The 24,230-nt window shown below is 41.2% G+C and overlaps 1 protein-coding gene across 5 annotated transcripts in view; it reads left to right on the top strand.

Moving 5' to 3' along the window:
* The window catches only part of AHNAK (AHNAK nucleoprotein), a 74,633-nt gene that overhangs the window by 31,661 nt on the left and 18,742 nt on the right, over positions 1–24,230 (top strand). For 4 of the 5 annotated variants that reach the window (XM_087943475.1, XM_087943476.1, XM_087943474.1 and 1 more), the window contains exons 2-4: positions 17,486–17,580; positions 19,145–19,298; positions 20,907–21,094. In XM_087943475.1, coding sequence (XP_087799601.1) covers positions 19,145–19,298; positions 20,907–21,094 — 342 coding nt within the window. In that variant the 5' untranslated portion in view covers positions 17,486–17,580. Of the gene's footprint in view, positions 1–17,485; positions 17,596–19,144; positions 19,299–20,906; positions 21,095–24,230 lie in introns of all 5 variants that reach the window. The other variant, XM_087943473.1, reaches the window with a different exon arrangement.

Below are 24,230 nucleotides of genomic sequence, written 5' to 3'. Positions count from 1 at the left end.
ATTTTAAGAAGAGACTGGACTGCCATCTATCAGAAAGGGTGTAGGGTCTCCTGCTTGGGTGGGGGGTTCTACGAGATGACCAACAAGATCCCTTTTAACTCTTGTTAATCTGTTAACTCCTGCCTATGTTAATCAGCTAAGACAAGGACACAATGGAAATGTTAACAGCTAAGTAAACACAATCATGATACATAGAAACAAAAACAGGAATAATTGCAGGTTCTATTTTTCCGCTGATCCTTTGTTTCTTTTTTCTTTTTTGCATTGTGGTTGCAGAAAAAGAACACCTCCCCAGGCTCTCTCTAGTGTGTGTGTGTGTGTGTGTGTGTGTGTGTGTGTGTGTGTAGGTTGTGAGTCATCCATGGCAGGCATCCCCACCCTGGCCAGAGGCTTCTTTCCAGGGGAACAAAGTAGGGTGTGGTGCCTTTTGTCTTCATTTTTTTCCCAAGAGTTGCCACAACAACAGAACAATTGCAGTCTTTGGGAAGGGGGGTGTTTTCCTGTGCCTATGTACCCTGAAATCAGAAATCTTTTGGGTTTTTTTTTTTTTATGGCATGCAATTGCAGTTGGTCTACCTAGAGTCCTGCATCCAGTTTGGGTCACCACACTATAAAAAAGACATTGAGACTCTGGAAAGAGGGCAGAGAAGAGCAACCAGGATGATGAGGGGACTGGAGGCTCAAACATACGATGAAAGGTTGCAGGAACTGAGCCTGGCTAGTCTAGTGAAGAGATGGACCAGGGGAGACAGGAGAGCAGCCTTCCAATACTTGAGGGGCTGCCCCAGAGAGGAGGAGGAGGGGGTTCAAGCTATTCTCCAAGGCACCGGAAGGCCAGACAAGGAAGAATGGATGGAAATTGATCAAGGAGAGATTCAACCTGGAAATAAGAAGGAATTTCCTGACAGTGAGAACAATCAACCCATGGAACAGAAGTTGCCCTCAGAGGTTCTGGGAGCTTCATCATTGGAGGCTTTCAAGAAATGTCAGACATGGTGTAGGGTTTCATGCCTGGACTAGATAACCTACAAGGTCCCTTCCAACTCTGTTAATCTGTTAATTTGTCATGACCTAAAAGGAATCTGGCTGAGGAGGAAAGAGGAAAGAAAAAGTAACTTTTGGTTCTTATTTCAAAGGTTCTGCAACTAATCAGCGGGATTTTTTTAATTATTATTTTTTTTGCATTAACACGATTGAGCACTGCACACCAGAACAACTAGACACAAGGAGAGTTTGTTCCCGAACCCCATCCCTCTGCTGAACAACTAATTCCCTCAACACTGTCCAACTATTTATAAAGTCTGCAGTACTATTACTATTAATCTTCTCATCACTCCTTATCACACACTTGTGATTGCATGACTGTAATTTTGTCGCTTGTATTTATTGACTATTTCCTAGAACGATTTGATTGCTTATTGTACCCTATGACTATCATTAAGTGTTGTACCTGATGATTCTTGACTCTGGATGGAAGTATCTTTTCTTTTATGCACACTGAGAGCATTTGCACCAAGACAAACTCCTTGTGTGCCCAATCATACTTGGTCAATAAAGAATTCTATTCTAACTGTTCTATATGAAAACAGCTTAAATAAATATACACAAAGGTTGACTCTAGAACCCGTGAGAAGGCTGATTTCCCCTTTATTCATACAAAGTTTGCACTGCAAACTTTTGCAACTCTTAAGCAATGGAGAATATTTTAAATATTCTCTGTCGCTATAGCAGCCGGGCCCATCCCGAACCAGACATATTCAAGCTCAAATAGAAAGCCATAAATCGGGCCTGACACTGGAATGTTGATGGTCGAATATTTCTGCAATGATAAGTTATACTAGAGCTGTTCTTTCTTGAAAGAGGTCCTGGGAGTTGAGGTCCAGACATCATCAAACTGTCTTGAAACAAAATGGATCATCAGCCTTTAAGCATTGTTCAACACTGCAATCTCTAAATTAGTGTTTCTTGAAGTCCATCTGTCTTCCTGGTCAGCAGGAAGACAAGTGGACTTCAACTCCCAGAATTCTTCTGTTTCTCTAGCTGGGCAGCTTGAAGATAGGTAGACGTCAACTCCCAGAATCCTCCAGTCAACATGAAGTCCATACACACAGAGGAGGGTATGGGTAGACAGGACCAAATCCAGTGGGCTAACATCACAGGTAGTCCTCAACTTACAACCAGAATTGAGCCTGGAGTTACTTAAAGTCCTTGTAGTCATAAATCAAATTATATGAATGGATTAGAAATTAATAACAGTTTTTTTTACGATGGTCTTTTTATGTTGTTGAGTGAATCCATTTTTCCCCAATGGGGGGTTTTGTGTGTATGTCATAACCTGAAAATAAAACACTAGAAACTGACAAAACGTTTCACAAATGGCAGTCACAGGTTTGTGGGTTATTGCGAGAAGCTGGAAATGTGAACGAGTTGCCAAGTGCCAAAATTGTGATCAGGTAGAGAGAGAGAGAGAGAGAGAGAGATTAGATAGATAGATAGATAGATAGATAGATAGATAGATAGATAGATAGATAGATAGATAGATAGATAGAAAAAAGAAAGAAAGAAAGAAAGAAAAGAAAAAAGAAAGGAAAGGAAAGGAAAGGAAAGGAAAGGAAAGGAAAGGAAAGGAAAGGAAAGGAAAGGAAAGAAAGAAAGAAAGAAAGAATTCTTTATTGGCTAAGTGTGATTGGACACACAAGGAATTTGTCCTGGTGCAAATGCTCTCAGTATACATAAAAGAAAAGAGACATCCGTCAAGAGTCAAGAATCATCAGGTACAACACTTAATGATAGTCACAGGGTGCAATAATCAAAATTGTGTAACTCATTTTTTTAAAAAGTCACTTATAATAAGTCGCTCTGGTGAGATCTGTCATAACCACAAACAATTGTTAACTGGTCATAAATGGACCAAGGTTGAAGCTAGAAATTGGCAGGAACATCCCTTCTGTACCAGCGGCCAGCAAGATATACAGAATGCCAGAGTTGGAAGGGACCTTGGAGGTCTTCTAGTCCAACCCCCTGCTCCACCAGGCAAATGCTGGTCCAATTTCTTCTTAAAATCTTCCAGTGCCCGCAACTTCTGGTGCCAAGCTGTTCCACTCCTTAATTGTTCTCACTGTCCAGGAAATCTCTCCTTCGTTCCAGGTTGCTTCTCTCCTTTATTAGTTTCCATCCTTTGCTTCTTCTCCTGCCTTTGGGTGCTTTGGAAAATAGGCTGAGGACCCCTTCTTCTTTGTGGCAGGATGCTCAAATATTGGAACTGCCATCTGTCAGAAATGGTGTAAGGTCTCCTGCTCGGGGAGGGGAGGCGGGTTGGACTAGATGACCTACAAGGTCCCTTCCAACTTCTGTTATTAATTGCCGTCACCCCGAGTCCTTCTTTTCTCTGGCCTAGCCATACCCAATTCCTGCAACCATTCTTTGTATGTTTTTATTCTGACCCAAACCTTGTTCCAAGGAAACAAACACGAAACAGAGGTAACAGCAAAACCTTTTAATGATTCTTTATGAATTCCATTCCTTCATGGTTAAAAGGCTGTTTCAAACTCATTGCCTCTGATAAGAACGAGCCTTCCCAAGGTGGTGCAAGGCTGCCAAGAACACCAGGTAAAGTTACTAAGCAATATTTCAAACACAAACCAAGATATTCCGAAAGTCCACAAGGCTTGAATGCAAAAACTTCTTTGCTTCCTGCAAAGAACTCCGGTTTCTCAGCTGGCTTTTATCTCTTAAGAGAGGGACCATTACCTTGGCCTCTCGAGTCGCCTGTGCTGCTGCAGCTGCTCTTTCCTGCAGGCAGCCCTGCGCGCACACGCCCTGGGCACAGGCTCCTCGGGGTCCTCTTCCTCACTGCTGCCAGCCTCCACGCTCTCCAAAGGCAGCACTCCACTCCCTGATGGTCCTGGCCCCATCCCTGCATCACACACAGGCCCCTCCTCTGAGTCCTCGCTCTCCGGGACCTCAGCCGCCCGCACCTGCTGCCGGCAAACCACAACAATTTTAGCTTCCAGCCTCCTAATCATCTTTACTGCTCTTCTCTGCACTCTTTCCAGAATCTAAACATCTATTTGGTCTCGTGGTGACCAAAACTGGACCCAGTATGAGGAGGTCATGAGTTTTCCTTTCAAACAGAGCAAGAGGTCCATCTAGCAGAGATGCTGTGATGCCACTAGCACAGAAGTTGGACTAGATGCCTTCTGGGAATCCTTCCGACTCCGATTCTGTGATTTAACCAATATAGATCTATTTCCTGATGAAGCAACACCCTGGCTTACCTCCAAGTGTGGTAGCCACACCATTCTTTGAAGAAAAGGGGTCATTTGGGGCGGGCATTAGTAAATCTATTGTACACCTTGTGTACACAGATTTAGTTCCTGGTATGTTGCGGCTTGGAAATGCTTTCGTTTATCGCAACTTTATATTTGCCTTATGGGTGTGTTGGGGGGGGCGTTTGTTGTTCAACAGTGCAACACACACACACAACCTCTTGATTTGCATATTGATCTTTTCCTGGCTTGGCTTCCTTCCAAGGAGTTGTTGAACATTACGTTCTCCTTCATTAGGGCAGATTTGAGCTATTTGCATTGTCTTTCCTTACAATTCGGCCTCCTGTTTCTTTCTCTACCCTTTTTGCAAATCCCAGGAAAATAACTTTTTTTTTTTTTTCAATACGTTGCAAGGAAAACTTTATTATTTCTGCGCCACTATGAATTTAGATGGAAAAATAGAGTGTTGTTTTCTTATCCAACCTTAGCAATTTTAAGCTCTGTGGACTTCAATTCCCAGAATTCTCCAGCCAGACAGACATGGCTGGCTGGGGAATCTTGGGAATTGAAGTCCACAAAGTTGCCAAGGTTGGACACTTCTGTTTTGCCCAGCCCGCTGTTACCAACCTCATTTAGTTTGGGCAACTGTTTAACTTAGACTAGATTTTTAAGGCCTGAGAGCCTTAAAAGTCCATTAAACCTGGCTTATGCTAAGTTAGAGAGAAGTGTGGTAGCAGATGGACGCGACATGTAGAACTTAAATAGCTGGAAACCTGGTTAGATTTTTTTGGTTTTTTTGCAGCATAGCACATGGAAAGAAACTTGCTTTTGTGTCAAGTTGAACGTTTGAACGTTTGTGCACGTGAAAAGTTAGGTGAAGGCAAACTGCGGTGCGTGGACTTAAAAAAGAAGGAAACCCCACAAGCTACTTTTAAAAGTTGGAGAAGGGCCCCCAGGAAAGAAGGCGGGGAAACCCCAATCTAAGCGGTTGAGGAACGAATATTAGGGAAGGAAAACAGATCTTAAAATATATATTTGGGGAATTGAAACCAACAGCTCCTTTCATTTCACTTCTTCCCTTAAAAGTAGATCTCATAAATTCAGTAGAATTGCTTCCTGTTAAGAGGATCCTAGAACGCAAGGAATCTTCAGAGGGTTTCTAAGCCAGGGTTTCCCCACCCTAGCAAGTTTAAGAGGGGTGGACTTCAGCTCCCAGAATCCCCCAGCCTGCATGTTTTAAGTCTGTGGACTTCAGCTCCCAGAATCCCCCAGCCTGCATGTTTTAAGTCTGTGGACTTCAACTCCCAGAATCCCCCAGCCAACCTGCTTTAAGACTTGTGGACTTCAACTCCCAGAATTCCTCCTCCTCCAGTCATGTTAGCTCAGGAATTCTGGGAGTTGAAGTCCACAAGTCTTAAAGTTGCCAAGTTTGAAGACCCTTGGTTTATACCCCTGAGCTAGGTCCATTTGAACTTTGAACAGTGGCTACAGAGAACTGGATGTAACTTGAGGACTTCCTGAAACAGATGCAAGGTTTATCTTGCTCTGGAATAATAAGGGGCCTCTTAAAGTATTTCTGGACCCTTTCTTTTTTCAGGGGTTCCTTATCTGTCTCGGGTGGGACAGGACAGTAGCCTTATCCCACAGTTGGAATATCTCTAGAAAAACATCTTTTCGGGGGCCCTTTAATCATCCAGGCCAAGAACATTCTTTTAATCCCAGCCGCCCTGCGATGTTTTGCAGAAGACAAAACTGGCCCTTCAGCCTCTGAATGCCAAAGGTGAAATATTTGGAATAGCAGCCTCGCCTGCTGCTAATATTTTCCCCGAAAACTTGTGGCCTGACCCGCTTCTTGGCTAGGAGTGGCTGCAAATCATGATGGACGGATGGACGGCTGCAAAAATCGGCAGCTCGTGAGGAACGACATGAGGATTGCTGGCGAGGAAAGGACGGGGAGTAAAATAATTCAGTGAAGAATGGTTTTGACAGTGCTGTTAAGGGGCCTTGCCAGTCTGGTGGCACGCAACCCACATTGGTTGCCTAGAAGAGAATTATAATGGTTGCAGGAACTGGGCCTAGTTAGTCTAGTGAAGAGAAGGATCAGGGGAGACATGATAGCCGTCTTCCAATATTTGAGGGGCTGCCACAAAGAGGAGGAAGGGGTCAAGCTGTTTTCCAAGGCACCTGAAGCCCAGACAAGGAATAATGGATGGAAACTGACCAAGGAGAGATTCAATCTAGAAATAAGGAGGAACTTTCTGACAGTGAGAACAATCAACCGATGGAACAGAAGTTGCCTTCAGAAGTTGTGGGAGCTTCATCACTGGAAGCTTTCAAAAAGAGACTGGGCTGCCCTCTGTCAGAAATGGTGTAGGGTCTCCTGCTTGGGCGAGAGGTTGGACTAGATGACCTACAAGGTCCCTTCCAACTCTGTTAATCTAATCTAATCAACATTGGCAATTTGAAGATGTGTGGACTTCAACTCCCAGAATTCTTGGCCAGCTAGGGAATTCTGGGAGTTGAAGTCCCTACATCTTCAAGTTGCCATGGTTTGGAAACACTGCACTAAGGCATGGTAAATATTAATTTCCAGGGTGTAAACCGCCTTCCACACATCCGTATCTCTATCGATGAGTTTCTTAAATAAAATTTCCAGGGCGTGTCTCTTCTGCTTAGCAAACCACAGAACTCAGCAGCCTAACTAGATTCCTGAAATAATTTTGCAAAATCATCAGCATTTACAAAATGGGCCAGGGAGGCATTTCAGCAAGGAAATAATATTGTGGTTGGGACGGGCCCATGCTTATTATTAATATTATTTTAATTTTAGCCAAACTTCAGAAATTCCAGTTGTTAAAAGGGAGGGGATGGGTGGAAAGAGGTACAGATGATTATATAATCGTAAAGATACTGCACAGATAAAATTACTTTGGGATGAATCAAATGCGCTCATGTTTTCTCCCAGGGATTTTGAAAATGATGGGCATTAAATTAATTTCAGAAGTCTGTGAAATCTAGCAATGGCTCACACACATGGGATTAAAAGATGTACACCTGTGTCTCTCAACCTTGGGAACTTTAAGGGGTGTGGATTTCAACTCCCAGAATCCCCCAGCCAGCCATGCATACATGGCTGGTTGGGGAATTCTGGGAGTTGAAGTCCACAGGTCTTAAAGTTACCAATAGTTGAGAAATACTGATCAAAACAGCAGAACTGTCAAAAGGTTTTATTTTTTTATTTTTTGGAAGAAAACATTCTGGGTATTTTCTTATGCTGGATTCATATTCTGAACGGATTTCAGAGTTTATTTTGTGGAGCGTTATATTTTTCATGCAACATGTCCTGGATCAACATTTTGGAAACTGTCTTGAGCTAGTTGGACAGAAACATCAACAGAAACTAGTTGTAAATAAACACAGGTCTAAATCAACAGAAATAAATCCAGAAGGGTTTTTTTTTGAAGAGCTTTTGAGGCAGGGAGAGATTGTCGAGTTAATGCAATGCTTCCCCAACAGTTTCCTTCATTTCCAAAACAGCTTATCTTTGAAAAAAAAAAAACCTGATGTAGGTAAAACACTTCTGGTTAATAATGTCCCTATTGTAATTGGGTTATGTTTAGGATACCTGAAGAAAAACTACTTTTTAAATTTGGATAATTTCCTTTGGTTTGGGAAACCCTAGAGTTCATGTTTCAAGTTAGTTTTTATACTACTTTAGGACAATATTTGAGGGATCCTTGGTGTTCTCTCAGCTTGCATTTTTTCTTGCAGACGTTTCATGACCCAACTAGGCAACATCATCAGGTCTAGTAAAGGAGTAAGCCCCTTACCAGCACTGACAATGTTACCTAGTTTGGGTAAGCCTCAGTGATGGGATTCAAAAAATTTTTTACTGCCCATTCTGTGGCTGAAGCTTGGTGGGCGTGGCGGGGGAAGGATACTGCAAAATCCCCATTCCCTCCCCATCCTACCGACCTGCTTTCCAGTTCCGTTCTCCTGTGCAGGGCAACCAAAGAAGAGCCAGCCAATCAGCTGGGGGCGTGGCTTGGTGGGTGTGGTGTTCTGTGGGCGTGGCTTGGTGGGTGTGGCAGGGGAAGGATATACCGCAAAATCCCATTTCCTCCCCACCCCACTAACCTGCTTTCCAGCTCCGTTCTCCTGTGCAGGGCAACCAAAGGAGAGCCAGCCAATCAGCTGGGACTCAATGGGAGGCAGAGAAGAGATGGGGCTAGCTGGGCCAGTCAGAGGCGGGATTGGCCGGTTCTCCAAACTACTCAAAATGTCCACCACCGGTTCTCCAGAACCGGTCAGAACCTGCTGAATACCCACCTCTGATCCTTCCCCTGCTACGCCTACCAAGCCACGCCCACCAAGCCATGCCACACCCACCAAACCACGCCTACAGAAACTTTAGTTAAAAAAAATTGAATACCACCACTGCCCCGTGGATGCTGCCAGGGTCATAAGTGTGCAAAACGGCCATTTTCACTGCTGTTGTAACTTTGAACGATCATTAAATGAACTGGTGTAAGTCGAGGACTACCTGTACAATCAAAAGGTTTGATTGGAATTTAAAAAAAACAAAACACCACTATTCCAAACGATTTGGAGCAAGAAATAAGAGGTTGATGAAGAAGGAGACAAGGTGTGAGACAAGAGAAGAAATAGAGGTAGCCTTCCTCTTTACAACCTTTCGTTTAATGAGTGTTTAAGTTAGTTTAGTTTAGTTTAGCTTACTTTATTTTCATTGCACTTCGTACAACGAAATCAAACACCATCTTCAGTGTACATCGTGACCATGAAAATAAGCACAAACACACATCCTTCACCCTCCACACATTGAATTGAAAACGCCCGATATTGCATTAATATTGCACTATACAGTAGAATTCAAACGAGCTACTGCCCTGGGATAGAAGCTGTTTTTCAGCCTATTTGTCCTTGTTTTTATTATTCTCCGGTACCGTCTGCCAGATGGTAATAGTTCAAAAAACATGGGTACCCAGGATGGGATAAATCTTTGAGAATGTTCTGAACTTTCTTAAGGCAGTGGGAGCTATAAAGCTCTTCCAAAGAGGGGAGAGCCTCTGGCAATGATGTTAACCCTCTGGAATGCTTTCCTATCTGCCCCTGTGCAATTGGCAAACCATACACAGGTGCAATAAGTTACAACAGCGCTGAAAAAAATCAATAACTTACAACCGGTGGTCATGGGGTTAAAATTCAGGCACTTTGCAAGTGGTAGGTATGTATTTACGATGGTTGCAGTGTCCTTTGGGTCAAGGGATGGCCGTTTACCACTTTCCCAGCCAGGTTCCAATCAGCAAAGGCAATGGGGGAAGCCAGATTTGCTTAACGGCTGCATGGTTCACTTAACGACCACAATGATTTTTCCTAACAAACGTGGCCAAAAAATAAAAAATAAAAATGGCCGTATAAAACCAGGCGTGACTCAGTTAACAAGTGTTTTCTTAGCAATGGAAATACTAGTCCCAATGATGGTCTTATGTTGAGGACTTAGCTGCAAAGGTGGAGTTTGCACACAAGATACTAATTAACAGATGAACAGAGTTGGGAGGGATCTTGTAGGTCATCTAGTCTGACCCATTGCCCAAGCAGGAGATCTTACACCATTTCTGACGGATGGCAGTCCAGTCTCTTATGAAAAGGTTCCAGGGATGAAGCTCCCACAACTTCTGAAGGCAACTTCTGTTCCATTGGTTGAAGGTTCTCCCTGTCAGAAAATTCCTCCTTATTTCCAGGTTGAGTCTCTCCTTGTTCAGTTTCCATCCATTATTTCATGTCTGGCTTTCAGGTGCTTTGGAAAACAGCTTGACCCCCTCCTCCTCTCTGGGGCAGCCTCTCAAATATTGGAAGATGCTCTCCTGTCTCCCCTGGTCCTTCTCTTCCCTAGACTAGCCAGGCCCAGTTCCTGCAACTGTTCATCGTATGTTTGAGCCTCCAGTCCCCTCATCATCCTGGTTGCTCTTCTCTGCCCTCTTTCCAGAGTCTCAACATCTTTTTATTGTGTGGTGACCAAAACTGGATGCAGTACTCTAGGTGTGGCCTTACTAACGGCTTTATTAGGCCTTACTATAGGCAGTATTAGTACTTCGCTTGATCTTGATTCTATCCCTCTGTTAATGCAATTTAGGATTGCATTGGCTTTTTTGGCTGCCGCTGCACACTGCTGGCTCTTATTTAGCTGGTTGTCCCCTAAGACTCCAAGATCCCTCTCTCAGTTACTGCTATTAAACCTGGTTTCACCCAATCTAGATGTGTGCTTCTTTTTTCTTGCCTAAGTGTAGGACTTTACTTTTCTGTACATTGAATTTCATTTTGTGAGATAGGGATTCAAGTCTGTCAAGATCCATCTGGATCTTGAGCCTATCTTCTAAGGGTGTGGTTGTTCCTGCCAGCTTAGTGTCATCTGCAAATTTGGTAAGTTCCCCTTCACTCGATTGCTGCTTCCCATACTTACTCGGTTTGCTCAATGGATTGATCCGAATGAATGCAACAAGAAGTAAGTTAGAAGAAATAAACCATGTTATGCAAATGACACGATGAAAGGTAGTGTGGGAAAGGCAGCCAAGGAGAGCAAGATATCTTGGGTGCTAATTGACAACCCGTGGACTCTTGATGTCACATTCTAGCCGTGGTGGACTCATACCAAACCACCAACCTACCCTGTTTTCAACTTGTCGAGGAATTTGAACTACAGGAGGAGGAGGAGGGAGGAGGAAGGAGAGCATTTTGCTTCTTTTCCCCTCTGTTAAGAATTCTGTGCTGCAAAAGATACAGAAACATCCTTTGTCTTTAGCTCCGGAATCTTGGAAGTTGTGCAAAAAGACAGGAAGGAAAGCTGCAAGGCAAGTCCTGGGCTGTTTCTTTTCTTTCTTTTTTTTTTTTTCTTTTGCCACCTTTGCAGAGTTGTTATTGTTGTGTTCTGGTTCAGATCTCGACTCTTGAAGCTCATCCAGATCAAACAGGCCGAATTGATGTCAGCTGAGACTTTGCAAAGCCTTGCCACCACCTCCTCCTCCTCCTCCAACTTTCAGTCCTGCACATGAACCCCAACTGCTTGGAAATGGAAAACTTTCTTGAAGCTCCGGGAAATTGGCACAGCAGGAGAGGTGGGGCTGGGGAAGGTGCCAGCCAGTGCCTGGAAAACATAGATGGGTGAGGGCAGCGCTGCCCCCTGGCGACAGCCACTTAAAACAGGGATGTCCAGCTTTGGCAACTTTTAAGATTTCTGGACTTCAACTCCCAGAATTCTGGCTGGGGAATTCTGGGTGTTGAAGTCTGCAAGTCTTAAAGTAGCCAAGGTTGGAAACACCTGCACTAAAACTCCCCAAAATGTGAGGCTGTTAGGGTGGCGTTTGTCAATTTGCTTCCACCTTAAAGGTAACTGTGGAGATTCTCGGTCCTGGTTGTCCCAAAGGTGCTTTTTTCAAGAGGCAACTGGACTTTCTGGTTTTTCTTTGAAGAGGTTTCGCTTCTCATCCAAGAAGCTTCTTCAGCTTCTTGGATGAGAAGTGACTATCTAATCACAGCAGAAGAAGTTTCTTGGATGAGAAGTGAAACATTTTCAAAGAAAAACAAGAAAGTCCAGTTGCCTCTTGAAAAAAAAGCACCTTTAGGACACCTTACAGGTAGTCCTCAATTTACAATAGTTTGTTATAGTGACCGTTTACAACGGCTCTGAAAAAATATGATTTATGACCGTTTTTCATACTTTTGACCGTTGCAGCATCTCCATGGTCATGTGATCAAAAATTCCTACCGCTTGGCTACTGGCTCATATTTGTGACGGTTACAGAGTTGTGAAATTGCCTTTTGACAAGCAAAGTCGGTGGGGAAGCCAGATTCACTAACTTAACTATGACAATGATTCACTTAATGTCTGTGGCAGGAAAGGTCATAAAACAGGGCAAATCTCACTTCACAACAGCCTGGCTTACCAACAGAAATACTGGGCTCAATTGGGATTGTAAGTCAAGGACTACCTCTGTTTTAAAAAGTCAGAAATCAACTTGAACAGAAGTCCTGAAGCTGGCTAGCTTAGCATTCCTTGATTAAGAGCCCTTCCGGATGGGTGGACTTCAACTCCCAGAATTCCTCAGCCAACACAGCCATTGGGGAGAGGATTCTAGTACTTGAGGGGCTGCCACGAGGGGGGTCAAATTATTCTTCAAAGCACTGGAGGGCAGGACAAGAAACAAGGGATGGAAACTAACCAAAGATAGAAGCAACCTGGAATTAAGGAGAAACTTCCTCACAGGGAGGACAATTAACCAGTGGAACTGCTTGCCACCAGAAGTTGTAGGTGCTTCATCCTTGGAGGTTTTCAAGAAGAGACTGGACAGCCACTTGTCTGAAATGGTATAGGGTCTCCTGCTTGAGCAGGGGGCTGGACTAGAAGACCTCCAAGGTCCCTTCCAGCTTCTCTCCTCTCCTCCTTCCAATATTTATTCCATTCCATTCCATTCCATTCCATTCCATTCTATTCTATTCTATTCTATTCCATTCCGTTCCATCCTGTTTTCTATTCTATTCTATTCTATTCTATTCTATTCTATTCCATTCCATTCCGTTCCATCCTGTTTTCTATTCTATTCTATTCTATTCTATTCTATTCTATTCTATTCTATTCTATTCTATTCCATTCCGTTCCATCCTGTTTTCTATTCTATTCTATTCTATTCTGTTCTGTTCTGTTCTGTTCTGTTCTATTCTATTCTATTCTATTCTATTCTATTCTATTCTATTCCATTCCATTCCATTCCATTCCATTCCATTCCATTCTATTCTATTCTATTCTATTCCATTCCGTTCCATCCTGTTTTCTATTCTATTCTATTCTATTCTATTCTATTCTATTCTATTCTATTCTATTCTATTCTATTCTATTCCATTCCATTCCGCTCCATCCTGTTTTCTATTCTATTCTATTCTATTCTATTCTATTCTATTCTATTCTATTCTATTCTATTCTATTCCATTCCGTTCCATCCTGTTTTCTATTCTATTCTATTCTATTCTATTCTATTCTATTCTGTTCTGTTCTATTCTATTCTATTCTGTTCTATTCCATTCCGTTCCATCCTGTTTTCTATTCTATTCTATTCTATTCTATTCCATTCCGTTCCATCCTGTTTTCTATTCTATTCTATTCTATTCTATTCTGTTCTGTTCTGTTCTGTTCTATTCTATTCTATTCTATTCTATTCTATTCTATTCCATTCATTCCATTCCATTCCATTCCATTCCATTCTATTCTATTCTATTCATTCCGTCCATCCTGTTTTCTATTCTATTCTATTCTATTCATTCTATTCTATTCTATTCTATTCTATTCTATTCCATTCCGTTCCATCCTGTTTTCTATTCTATTCTATTCTATTCTATTCTATTCTATTCCATTCCATTCCGTTCCATCCTGTTTTCTATTCTATTCTATTCTATTCTATTCTATTCTGTTCTGTTCTATTCTATTCTGTTCTGTTCTGTTCTGTTCTGTTCTATTCCATTCCATTCCATTCCATTCCATTCCATTCCATTCCATTCCATTCCATTCTATTCTATTCTATTCTATTCCATTCCGTTCCATCCTGTTTTCTCTTCTCTTCTCTTCTCTCTCTTCTCTTCTCTTCTCTTCTCTTCTCTTCCCTTCCCTTCCATTCCATTCCATTCCATCCCATTCCATTCCATCCTGTTTTCTATTCTATTCTATTCTATTCTATTCCATTCCGTTCCATCCTGTTTTCTATTCTATTCTATTCTATTCCATTCCGTTCCATCCTGTTTTCTATTCTATTCTATTCTATTCTATTCTATTCTATTCTATTCTATTCTATTCTATTCTATTCTATTCTATTCTATTCTATTCTATTCTATTCCATTCCGTTCCATCCTGTTTTCTATTCTATTCTATTCTATTCTGTTCTGTTCTGTTCTATTCTATTCTATTCTATTCTATTCTATTCTATTCTATTCTATTCCATTCCATTCCATTCCATTCCATTCCATTCCATTCTATTCTATTCTATTCTATTCCATTCCGTTCCATCCTGTTTTCTATTCTATTCTATTCTATTCTATTCTATTCTATTCTATTCCATTCCGTTCCATCCTGTTTTCTATTCTATTCTATTCTATTCTATTCTATTCTATTCTATTCTATTCTATTCCATTCCATTCCATTCCATTCCGTTCCATCCTGTTTTCTATTCTATTCTATTCTATTCTATTCTATTCTATTCTGTTCTGTTCTGTTCTGTTCTATTCTATTCTGTTCTGTTCTGTTCTATTCCATTCCATTCCATTCCATTCCATTCCATTCCATTCTATTCTATTCTATTCTATTCTATTCCATTCCGTTCCATCCTGTTTTCTCTTCTCTTCTCTTCTCTTCTCTTCTCTTCTCTTCTCTTCTCTTCTCTTCTCTTCCCTTCCATTCCATTCCATTCCATCCCATTCCATTCCATCCCATTCCATTCCATCCCATTCCATCCTGTTTTCTATTCTATTCTATTCTATTCTATTCCATTCCGTTCCATCCTGTTTTCTCTTCTCTTCTCTTCTCTTCTCTTCTCTTCTCTTCTCTTCTCTTCCCTTCCCTTCCCTTCCATTCCATCCCATTCCATTCCATCCCATCCTGTTTTCTATTCTATTCTATTCCATTCCATTCCATTCCATTCCATTCTCCATATTCCATATTCCATATTCCATATTCCATATTCCACTCTATTCCACTCTACTCTGTCCCTACCCCTACCAGAGTGGTTTAAAACCAACCACAGCTTTGGACAACATGTGAATTGTCGCCATTAATTTTTTCCCCATTGAAGTTGCTTGTTCTGAAAGCCCGTTCTGTCGTGGCAGTGCGAAAGCAAGCTTGTCATTCCTCGGGCATTTGTACCATAGTTTGCATGCTCACCTTCTGGGAACAGGGACTGCTCAACCAATTTAGAAAGTCACCCAGCACCCAGTTCTTTTCCCCGTACAAATTTTTTGGTGTCTTGCAAGCCACCTTAACTCAGCTCTGTTCACAGAACATGCTTTAACCGTGTCATTTACAATTCAGGGGCCACGTTCTCAACAATAGCGTGAATTTGGTGAGTTTTAAACTGGGTTAGGCTTCCTTTTTTTTTTTTCTGGGGACAATAGGTTGTGTAAAACGCACTTCTCTGTGTGTGAATTGAGTTTTCAACGTAAATGCCATTATCAACTTGTGCAGCAAGGTGTGGAGCAAGCCAGGAAAAACTGTTATCTAATCCTGACATTATAGTAATAACAGCAATGAAAACATGAGGTCTCAGCCACTAAGCGATAAAAATATTCTCGGTTTGGCACCAGTGTCCTCTACTGGAAATGAGCAAATATTATTGTTTGATTGGTACATGTTTTTCTGCAAGGAAAGGATTGAAGGATTTGGGTTTAGGAACACTTTACTTCAGATTGGTGAGACCGAAGAGAGAAATTATCCAAGCCCCCCTTCACACCACCTGCTTGAATTAATTTCTGAATTATTCCACTTTCTGGCTTTGCATCGTATTTTGAATCATCAAGTAACCTAAACTAAGGGGGTTCGCAGCAGGGATGGGATGCAAATATTCTTACTCCCGGTTCTGTGGCCTTGACTAGATGGGAGTGGTTAGGTGGGCGTGGCCATGTAACTAGGTGGGCGCACCCCTTTTTGCCTCCTGGGCCTCAGGGAAGCATCCTAGGTAAGACTGCGAGGGGGATCCCGGCACAGCCGATCATCGGAACAGCCGATCATCGGAACAGCTGATCATCAGGAGGAAAAAAAACAAAACCACAAGGAGTGACTGAATGGGGTGGGCGGGGGAGAATGCAGTCAGCGATGTCGCGCATGCGTGCAATAAGGATTGACTGGGTGGGGCGGAGAGGGGCGGGGCCAGTCAGGGGAACGATTTGCCAGTTCTCCAAACTGTGCAGAATCGTAACAACTGGTTCAACCAAACCGGTCCGAACTGGTAGAATCCCACTCCTGCTTCACAGCACATACGAAGCCTGAAAATTAAACTTAGTTTAACACCTAAGCTTTGTGGCTTACACTAATTCAGGCTCTGAGATTTTAATTGTCTTGAACAATGTTTCTCAATCTCCGTAACGTGAAGACATGTGGACTTCAACTCCCAGTGTATGTCAGTTTGATGTGGCTTTTTTGACCCTATGAATTTTGATGCAAACAGTAAGTTCATGTTCCTTTTATGATGTGTAAACTTCAGAATCCTCATCCGATATTAATGATTAATAATGGCTTGATAGGAATATACAGGTGGGGTGGGGTTTTTTTTGAATGGAGAGATCTGTGCTGACAAATTCATTCTGACGACATGTAAACAGTAGCTGTAGCTGTATTTTCTTGGGGAGAAGGCGGCCAACCGAACCACTGGGAATTAAAAGTGTCGTTTGTGCAGCCAGCTGGTTTTAGCGAGGAATGTGCAAGCTTTCGAATCTCACAGCATGCTTTGTCAAGCTGATTGCAAAAGCTGCCACTTATAAAAACATTTTGCGTGTTTTCCTATCTTGGGGAAAAAAAGCAACCTGTCAGGTTATCTGTAAAAATTTCGTGTGAAATCTTGCTACACTTAAATTTGTGCAGAAAGGGAGGAAATATTTATGCTTTTCATAGAAAAAGAAAGATGTGAAAGGAATTAGGAATTAAAAGCTGTCACCTTACCGAGCATATGGGTCAATGGTGGGATTCAAAAAATTTTTACTACCGTTTCTGTGGGTGTGGTTCGGTGGGCGTGGCAGGGGAAGGATACTGCAAAATCCCCCTTCCCTCCCCACCCCACTAACCTGCTTTCCAGCTCCGTTCTCCCGTGCAGGGCAATCAAAGAAGACCCAGCCAATCAGCTGGGACTCAATGGGAGGCAGGGAATAGATGGGGTTGGCGGGGCCAGTCAGAGGTGGCATTGGTTGGTTCTCCAAACTAAAAATTTCTGCTACCAATTCTCCAGAACTGGTCAGAACCTGCTGAATACCACTTCTGATATGGGTGCCATAAAATGTTTAGTAAATAAAATAATAAAATAAAAAATAAAGTATTAAAAGTACAGTAAAATAGTAAAATAAAACTGACCTGACAGGCTGCCAAGTTGTGTGCTTGGTAAAATTCTGACATTCGAGGTTTCAGAAAAACTGAGAGTGATTTTATTCACCAGAAGTTTTAATCTCTTTCCTAGGTTGTGAAGTTGGAACGAACATTACCAAAAGGATCGGCAAGTGAGAAGTACTGCATTCCTGGGGCGGATCCTACCTGAAGCAAAGTCCTAGAAAGGTTGGAGACTATACGGCGACTCATGTTTCCCTCTACCTTTTAGAAACAGCAGCAGAGATAGTCTTCTATATATGGCCACAATTAGGAATTTCCGTTGCTAAACAAGGAGCGAGTTGTGAGTTGGGCTCCTTAAAGCGGTCACGTTGAGAATCACTGCTCAATGAGCAAAGTCAACAGGGGAAAAACAGATTAACTGAAGGACCACGTGATTCAATTTTATGACCTTTTTTTTTTTGCTATGGTTGTTCATTAAGCAAATCACCACAGCTGTTCACTGAATCATGTGATCCTTAAGTGTATCTGTTTTACAGTGTTGATTTCGCTTGTTGAGATGATAGATTTGAGCACTGTTTCTCAATGTGACCACTTCAAGACGGGTGGACTTCAACTCCCAGAATTCCCCAGCCAATTCTGGGAGTTGAAGTCCACCCGTCTTAAAGTGGCCAAGGTTGGAAAACACTGGATTATAATATTTCTTAGCTATTATGTGGCAAATTGTAATTTCCACCTTAATGAATTTAATTTTCAATGCTTTTCATTGGTGCTTTTTTTGTGGATAAGTTTGCTGGCCAATTTGGATGATCTAAAGGCTTTTATCCAAATGTCAGCAGCCTGCTAACTCTGGTTGATCCAGAAAAGCTCATCAGAGTTGAGGTCTCATTTATACTTGCATCCACATGAGATCCTTGGTAAGAAAATAGGACATGTATGTGTGTGTGTGTGTGTGTGTGTGTGTATGTGTATGTATGTATGTATGTATGTATATATATATATATATATGTGTGTGTATATATATATGTGTATATATGTATATATGTATATATGTGTATATATATGTGTGTGTGTATATGTGTATATGTGTGTGTGTGTGTGTGTGTGTGTTTAAGTTTTGAGGTACTTACATGTATGGTATTCAGCTTTGTTCGAGTATTTTCCCACGTCATTGTAGTTGTGCTTTTAAAGTTGTAGCAACGTTTCGGCAGAATCTCATCTGCCATCATCAGGCTTCTGTATTGGGTTCGTCTGTGAGTCAGACTTTTACTGAAAGTCAAACTGAAACAACTGTGAAAGTCTGACTCACAGACGAACACAGTACAGAAGCCTGATGATGGCAGATGAGATCTCTGCTGAACATTGCTACAACTTTAAAAGCACAACTATAATGACGTGGAAAATACCCGAACAAAGCTGAATACCATACATGTAAGTACCCAAAACTTAAGAAATAAAATAAAAATATATATATATATATATATATATATATATATAGGATCTTTGGTTATTCGGGTTTTCTCCGTGGAGAAACCAAAGATCCACATACAAATACCGCGAGAACCTCAGAAAACATTATACACATATATATATATATATATATATATATATATATATATATATATATATATATATATATATATATGTCGTATGTATGTAAGTATAAACCATTACACTTCTATCAGTTAGTTTTAAGTGTTACGCAATTTGAATATCTCTCGAATAGGATTTCCCCTTATTTTTATGTTTTAAGCCTTTGGGAGATTGACAGCTTCTTGTTTCTGTGCCTAAGATGGACAAGGAAGAAGAGAGTACGCGGGAGATCCTACTCCCTGATTGGCAAGGCAGCTCTCATGGTATTACCATCAAAGAGACAGATGAAGGTGTCTTTGTGAAGCAGATCCAACAGGACTCGCCAGCTGCCAAGACAGGAATTGTACAGGAAGGTTAGTCAAACAATCTTGGGGTCACTATAGAATAACAGAAGGGATTTTGGAGTCTTCTAGTCCAACCATCTTCGCAAGACTCTATACCATTCTGGACAAATGTTCAGTCTCTTCCTAAAAGTCTCCAGTGTTGGAGCTCCCACAACTTCTGAAGGCAAGCAGTTCCACTGGTTCATTATTCTCACTGTTAGAAAATTTCTCCTTGGAAATTGAATCCAGAAGTGGTCCAGTTTACCTTCTACTCCAATCCACATAAATCCTGGTCTAGGTTAGATATGGCATGGATGAATAATGATCTACTCAAGGATATAAAAATATAGAAATATTAACCAACACTTGGGCAGAAAATCCAAACTTACAAGAAAGCTAGGTGGACATTTAACCCACAACTATTGAAAGAAAAAGGATACACTCAAAAAATTAAGGAAGAATTAGAGATATTTTTAAATTTAATAAAAAACAAGATACCTCGTTGCAAATTCTTTGGGATACAATGAAGGCGTACCTAAGGGGTATATCGATAGCCTTTACAGCCAAGAGAAATAAAGAAAAGTGGAAGAAACAAAACCTGTTAATAAAAATACTAAAAGATTTAGAAGATAGATTAATGAAAGCCCCAGGGGACGAACAAATTAAAAATGACTTGATATTACTTAAACATGAATTGAATATATTAGACCAGGAAGATTTAATTAAGACAATGCTATACACAAAACAAAATTACTCTGAATACGCAAACAAACCCAGAAGATGGTTAGCGTATAAACTGAAAAAAGAAAACCAAAAAAGAATTATATACCAATTGCAAGATAATAATGGGATATTAGAGACGGAATTGGAGAAAAAGAAAACAATTACAAGAGATTATTTTGAGAATTTATATAACCAAGAAGAAATAGATGCAAACAAATTAGAGGAATATTTGAAAGAAAGCACATTACAGCCATTAACGGAAGAGCAGTATCCAAGATCTAACGCTCTTGTGTATGCTGTATATTCCTTCAGTTTTGTCCACATGTGAGATGACATGCCTACCAATGGGATGGCACTTGTGTGGTGGCACCACTTTCATTGTTTTGATCACCACAATATGAAAAAAGATGTTGAGACTCTAGAAAGAGTGCAGAGAAGAGCAAGAAAGATGGTTAGGGGGCTGGAGAATGGCTGCAGGAATCGGGTACGATTAGTTTAATGAAAAGAAGAATTAGGGTGATGTGATAGCATCTTCCAATATCTGAGGGGCTTCCACAAAGAAGAGGGAGTCAAGCTATTCTCCAAAGCACCTGTGGGCAGGACAAAAAGTGTAAACTTATCAAAGAGAGGTCCAACCTAGAACTAAGCGCAAATTTCCTGACAGCAAGAACAATTAATCAGTGGAATAGCTTGCCTCCAGAAATTGTGGGTTCTCCAACACTGGAAGTCTTCAAGAGGAGATTGGATATCCATTGTGTGGGATGGAATAAGGTCTCCTGCCTCGAGCAGGAGGTTGGACTACAAGACCTCCAAGATCCCTTCCAACTCTTGTCATTATCCTTTCTACCTTTCCTTGATGTCTCCTTGAGCTCTTCCTAATCTAACAACCAAATCCTGGCCTTTCTCGTTCTGCAGGAGACCAGATTGTGAGCGCCACCATCTATTTTGACAACGTGCACTCAGGAGAGGTCTCGGAGCTCCTTAAAAATGTGGGTCATCATACGGTGGGCCTGCGGCTACAGAGGAAGGGAGACCGCTCCCCATTACCAGGGCAGTCTGGCTCCTATGACATGTTTCCTCCAAGGAGCCCAGAAGTCGTTTTGGTGAGTAAGTGTGAAAAGAAGAAGAATGGAAGAAGTACTGTGCACGTGTGGAATATTTAAGGAACACAACAAGCTCAGTTTATCTTGAGTGCCTTATTTAATTCTAGGTCAAGGGTGCTTAAAATTTGAGATTGATCTAGAACGAAGGAGAAATTTCCCGACAATGAGAACAATTAATCAGTGGAACGGCTTGCCTTCAGAAATTGTGGGTGCTCCAACACTGGAGGATTTTCAAGAAGAGACAGGACTGCCATTTGTCTGAAATAGTATAGGGTCTCCTGCTTGAGGAGGGGGCTGGACTAGAAGACCTCCAAGGTCCCCTCCAACTCCTGTCATTCTGTTATTGCAGCCATGGTATAATTAGTGAGAGCATTAGAGACCTGGTTTGATCCACTTCCTGCAAATAGTGGTTGAAAAAGTCGGTCTGGTACAATTTCACCGTCAGGGAGAGAAAAACAAATTGGGGAAGGCAGGCTGAGGATGGACCATCTCCATGAAGGGGTGGGTGGGTTTCCCTCCCTCCCCTCTTTGCAAGCACAAGCAAGCATAAGGTGGAAGCTGACTGGGGGGAGCATTTCAGGTCCCAGGGACTGCAGTGGTTTGGTGAGGCTCGAGTCAGACTCCCCCTTGAGATAGGACCAAAGACGGGCTCACTTTCTCATTTGGGGAGGGGGCGCTGATTGGCAAGAGATACGAGCCAGGAGCATAATTTGCCCATGTAAAACTCTTTCTTCTTCTTTCTTTCTTTCTTTCTTTCTTTCTTTCTTTCTTTCTTTCTTTCTTTCTTTCTTTCTTTCTTTCTTCTTTCTTTCTTTCTTTCTTTTTCTTTCTTTCTTCCTTCCTTCCTCTCCCTCTCTCTTCCTTCCTTCCTTCCTTTTCTTTCTTTCCCTTCTTTCTTTTCTTTCTCTTCTTTTCTTTCTTTTTCTCTTTCCTTTCTTTTCTTTTTCTCCTTCCTTCCTTTTCATATCCTTCTTTTTCCTCCCTCCTCCTTCCTTCCTTTCTTCAATATCCTTTCTTCTTTTTCCTCCCTCCTCCTTCCTTCCTTCCTTCCTTCCTTCCTTCCTTTTCCTTCCTTCCTTCCTTCCTTCCTTCCTTCCTTCCTTTCCCTCCCTCCCTCCCCCTCCCATATAGTTTCTTTCTTTACTTTTTAGAAATCTATAAAAGTATCCAGAAGGTCAGAGAGCAAAAAAGTTCATTTCTCCCCCTTATTTAATTGTTTCTTTTAGCTGCTTTAGGCTGATCAGTACTGACAAACATCGATTCATGGCTCTCTTGCACAAACAATCATCTGATTGAGGGCAAGCTAGCTGCAGGGGCCTTCGGAGGATCCAGTTGTGTGCAGGTGTGCGCAGCCAGAAGCTGCCGGCATTTGCACAAGGATAGTGACGCATGGTCTTCATTGCCTTGAGCCCCAGGGTCCCTGTGGTCCCGCCTTCTCCTCAGCCTTACCCCTTCCCCTTGTCAGGATGACTCAGCTGCCAATCAAACAGCAGCTACTAATCACACAGCAGCTGTTAGTCAAGCAGCCATGTTGGGCTTCGGGGAGAAGGAGGGAAGACAAAATGGCTACCTGGGAGCTCTGAGGCCCTCATGAAGAAGGGGCTCCAGCACCAATGGAGCCAAAGCCCAGGGTTCAAAATAAAGAGAAAAACTGGGGAGGGGAAAAGGCAGCCTGGCTGGGAAGAGGCAGCTAGGAAAGGAGGCAGCAGCTGAAAAAACAGGGCAGGGAGAGCCGGCCTGAGGGAAAAGTTTCCCTCAGCTGGAGCCAAGAGTGGAAGATAATAGAGGAGGAATAATAATAATAATAATAATAATAATAATAATAATAGCAACAACAATAACAATAACAATAATAGTAGTAGGAAGTGCTCAGTAGGTGCATAAAAATGCCAAATCCAATCTAAACACCTGGCTAACTCCAGCCAATTAATTTTATTTTATTTTTTATTTTATTACTTATTTTAATTTATTGAATTGAATTGATTTATTTTATTTTACTAGTATTTTATTTTATTTGACTTGGTTTATTTTATTATATTATATTTTACTTATTTTATTTTCTTATTATTTTAATTAATTTGATTTAATTGATTTATTTTATTTTACTGGAATTATATTTTATTTTATTATTTCATTTCATTTCATTTTATTTGACTTGGTTTATTTTATTTTATTTTATTTTACTTATTTTATTGTTTTGTTTTATTTGACTTGATTTGATTTATTTTATTTTATTATATTATTTTATTATTTTATTTTAATTATGGAGCTTCTTAACCACTGAACTCCCTCATAGAGAGGCTCTTAATACCATTTGCCTATAGATAGTCCTTGACTTACAACCATTTTTTTTAGTGATGTTTCAGTTACAACGGTGCTGGAAAAACTGACTTACATATATCTTCATACATATGACCATTGCAGCATCCCCATGTAATCAAAATTCTTGGCAACTGGCTCCTATTTATGACAGTTGCAGTGTCCTGGAGTTAACATGCAACCTTCTGACAAAGTCAGTAAGGAAGCCAGATTCTAGTAACTTAATAACTTCACTGATTCACGTAACAACTGTACCAAGAAAGATAATAAAATGGGGCAAAACTCAACAAATGTCTCGCTTAGCAAAATAAATCTTGGGCTCAGTTGTGATTGTAAGTCAAGGACTACCTGTATAAACAAGAACTGGTGGAACCATACAATAGAAAAAGTCATAGGAAATGAAGAAGCTAAATTGCTCCGGGACTTTAGAATTCAAATAGACAGGCACCTGCCAAACAACATCCCAGATTTAACAATTGTTAAAAATTTAATCTGTAAGATTCCAGGGTTTTTTGACTGTGGTGGAATCAGCTCATGACATTAAGCATGGTTTTTTTAAATATCTGATTTGTATTTTGCCAATCTGGATTTGAATGGCACATGTTTCTTTGAACCTGTCCATGATGTATTTCCAGGCTGGTGGAAGGTAAGAACCTGACATTGGTGGGTGGAGGTAAGAAATGGGCAATACTTTCAGGGAATCATAGAATTAAATGTGCATACACACAATCATACTGTGTGTGTGTGTGTGTGTGTGCGTGCGTGCAATAAGAGAATGAAAAAATATCAAGTGCTTGATATTGTCAAAGTGGCACAT

The sequence above is a fragment of the Notechis scutatus genome, chromosome 14 (genome assembly GCF_049901735.1).
Source record: "Notechis scutatus isolate UNSWTSFEM ecotype Mainland chromosome 14, rNotScu1.2, whole genome shotgun sequence".
Taxonomy (NCBI): domain Eukaryota; kingdom Metazoa; phylum Chordata; class Lepidosauria; order Squamata; family Elapidae; genus Notechis; species Notechis scutatus.
This window is presented reverse-complemented; position numbering and strand designations above follow the sequence as displayed.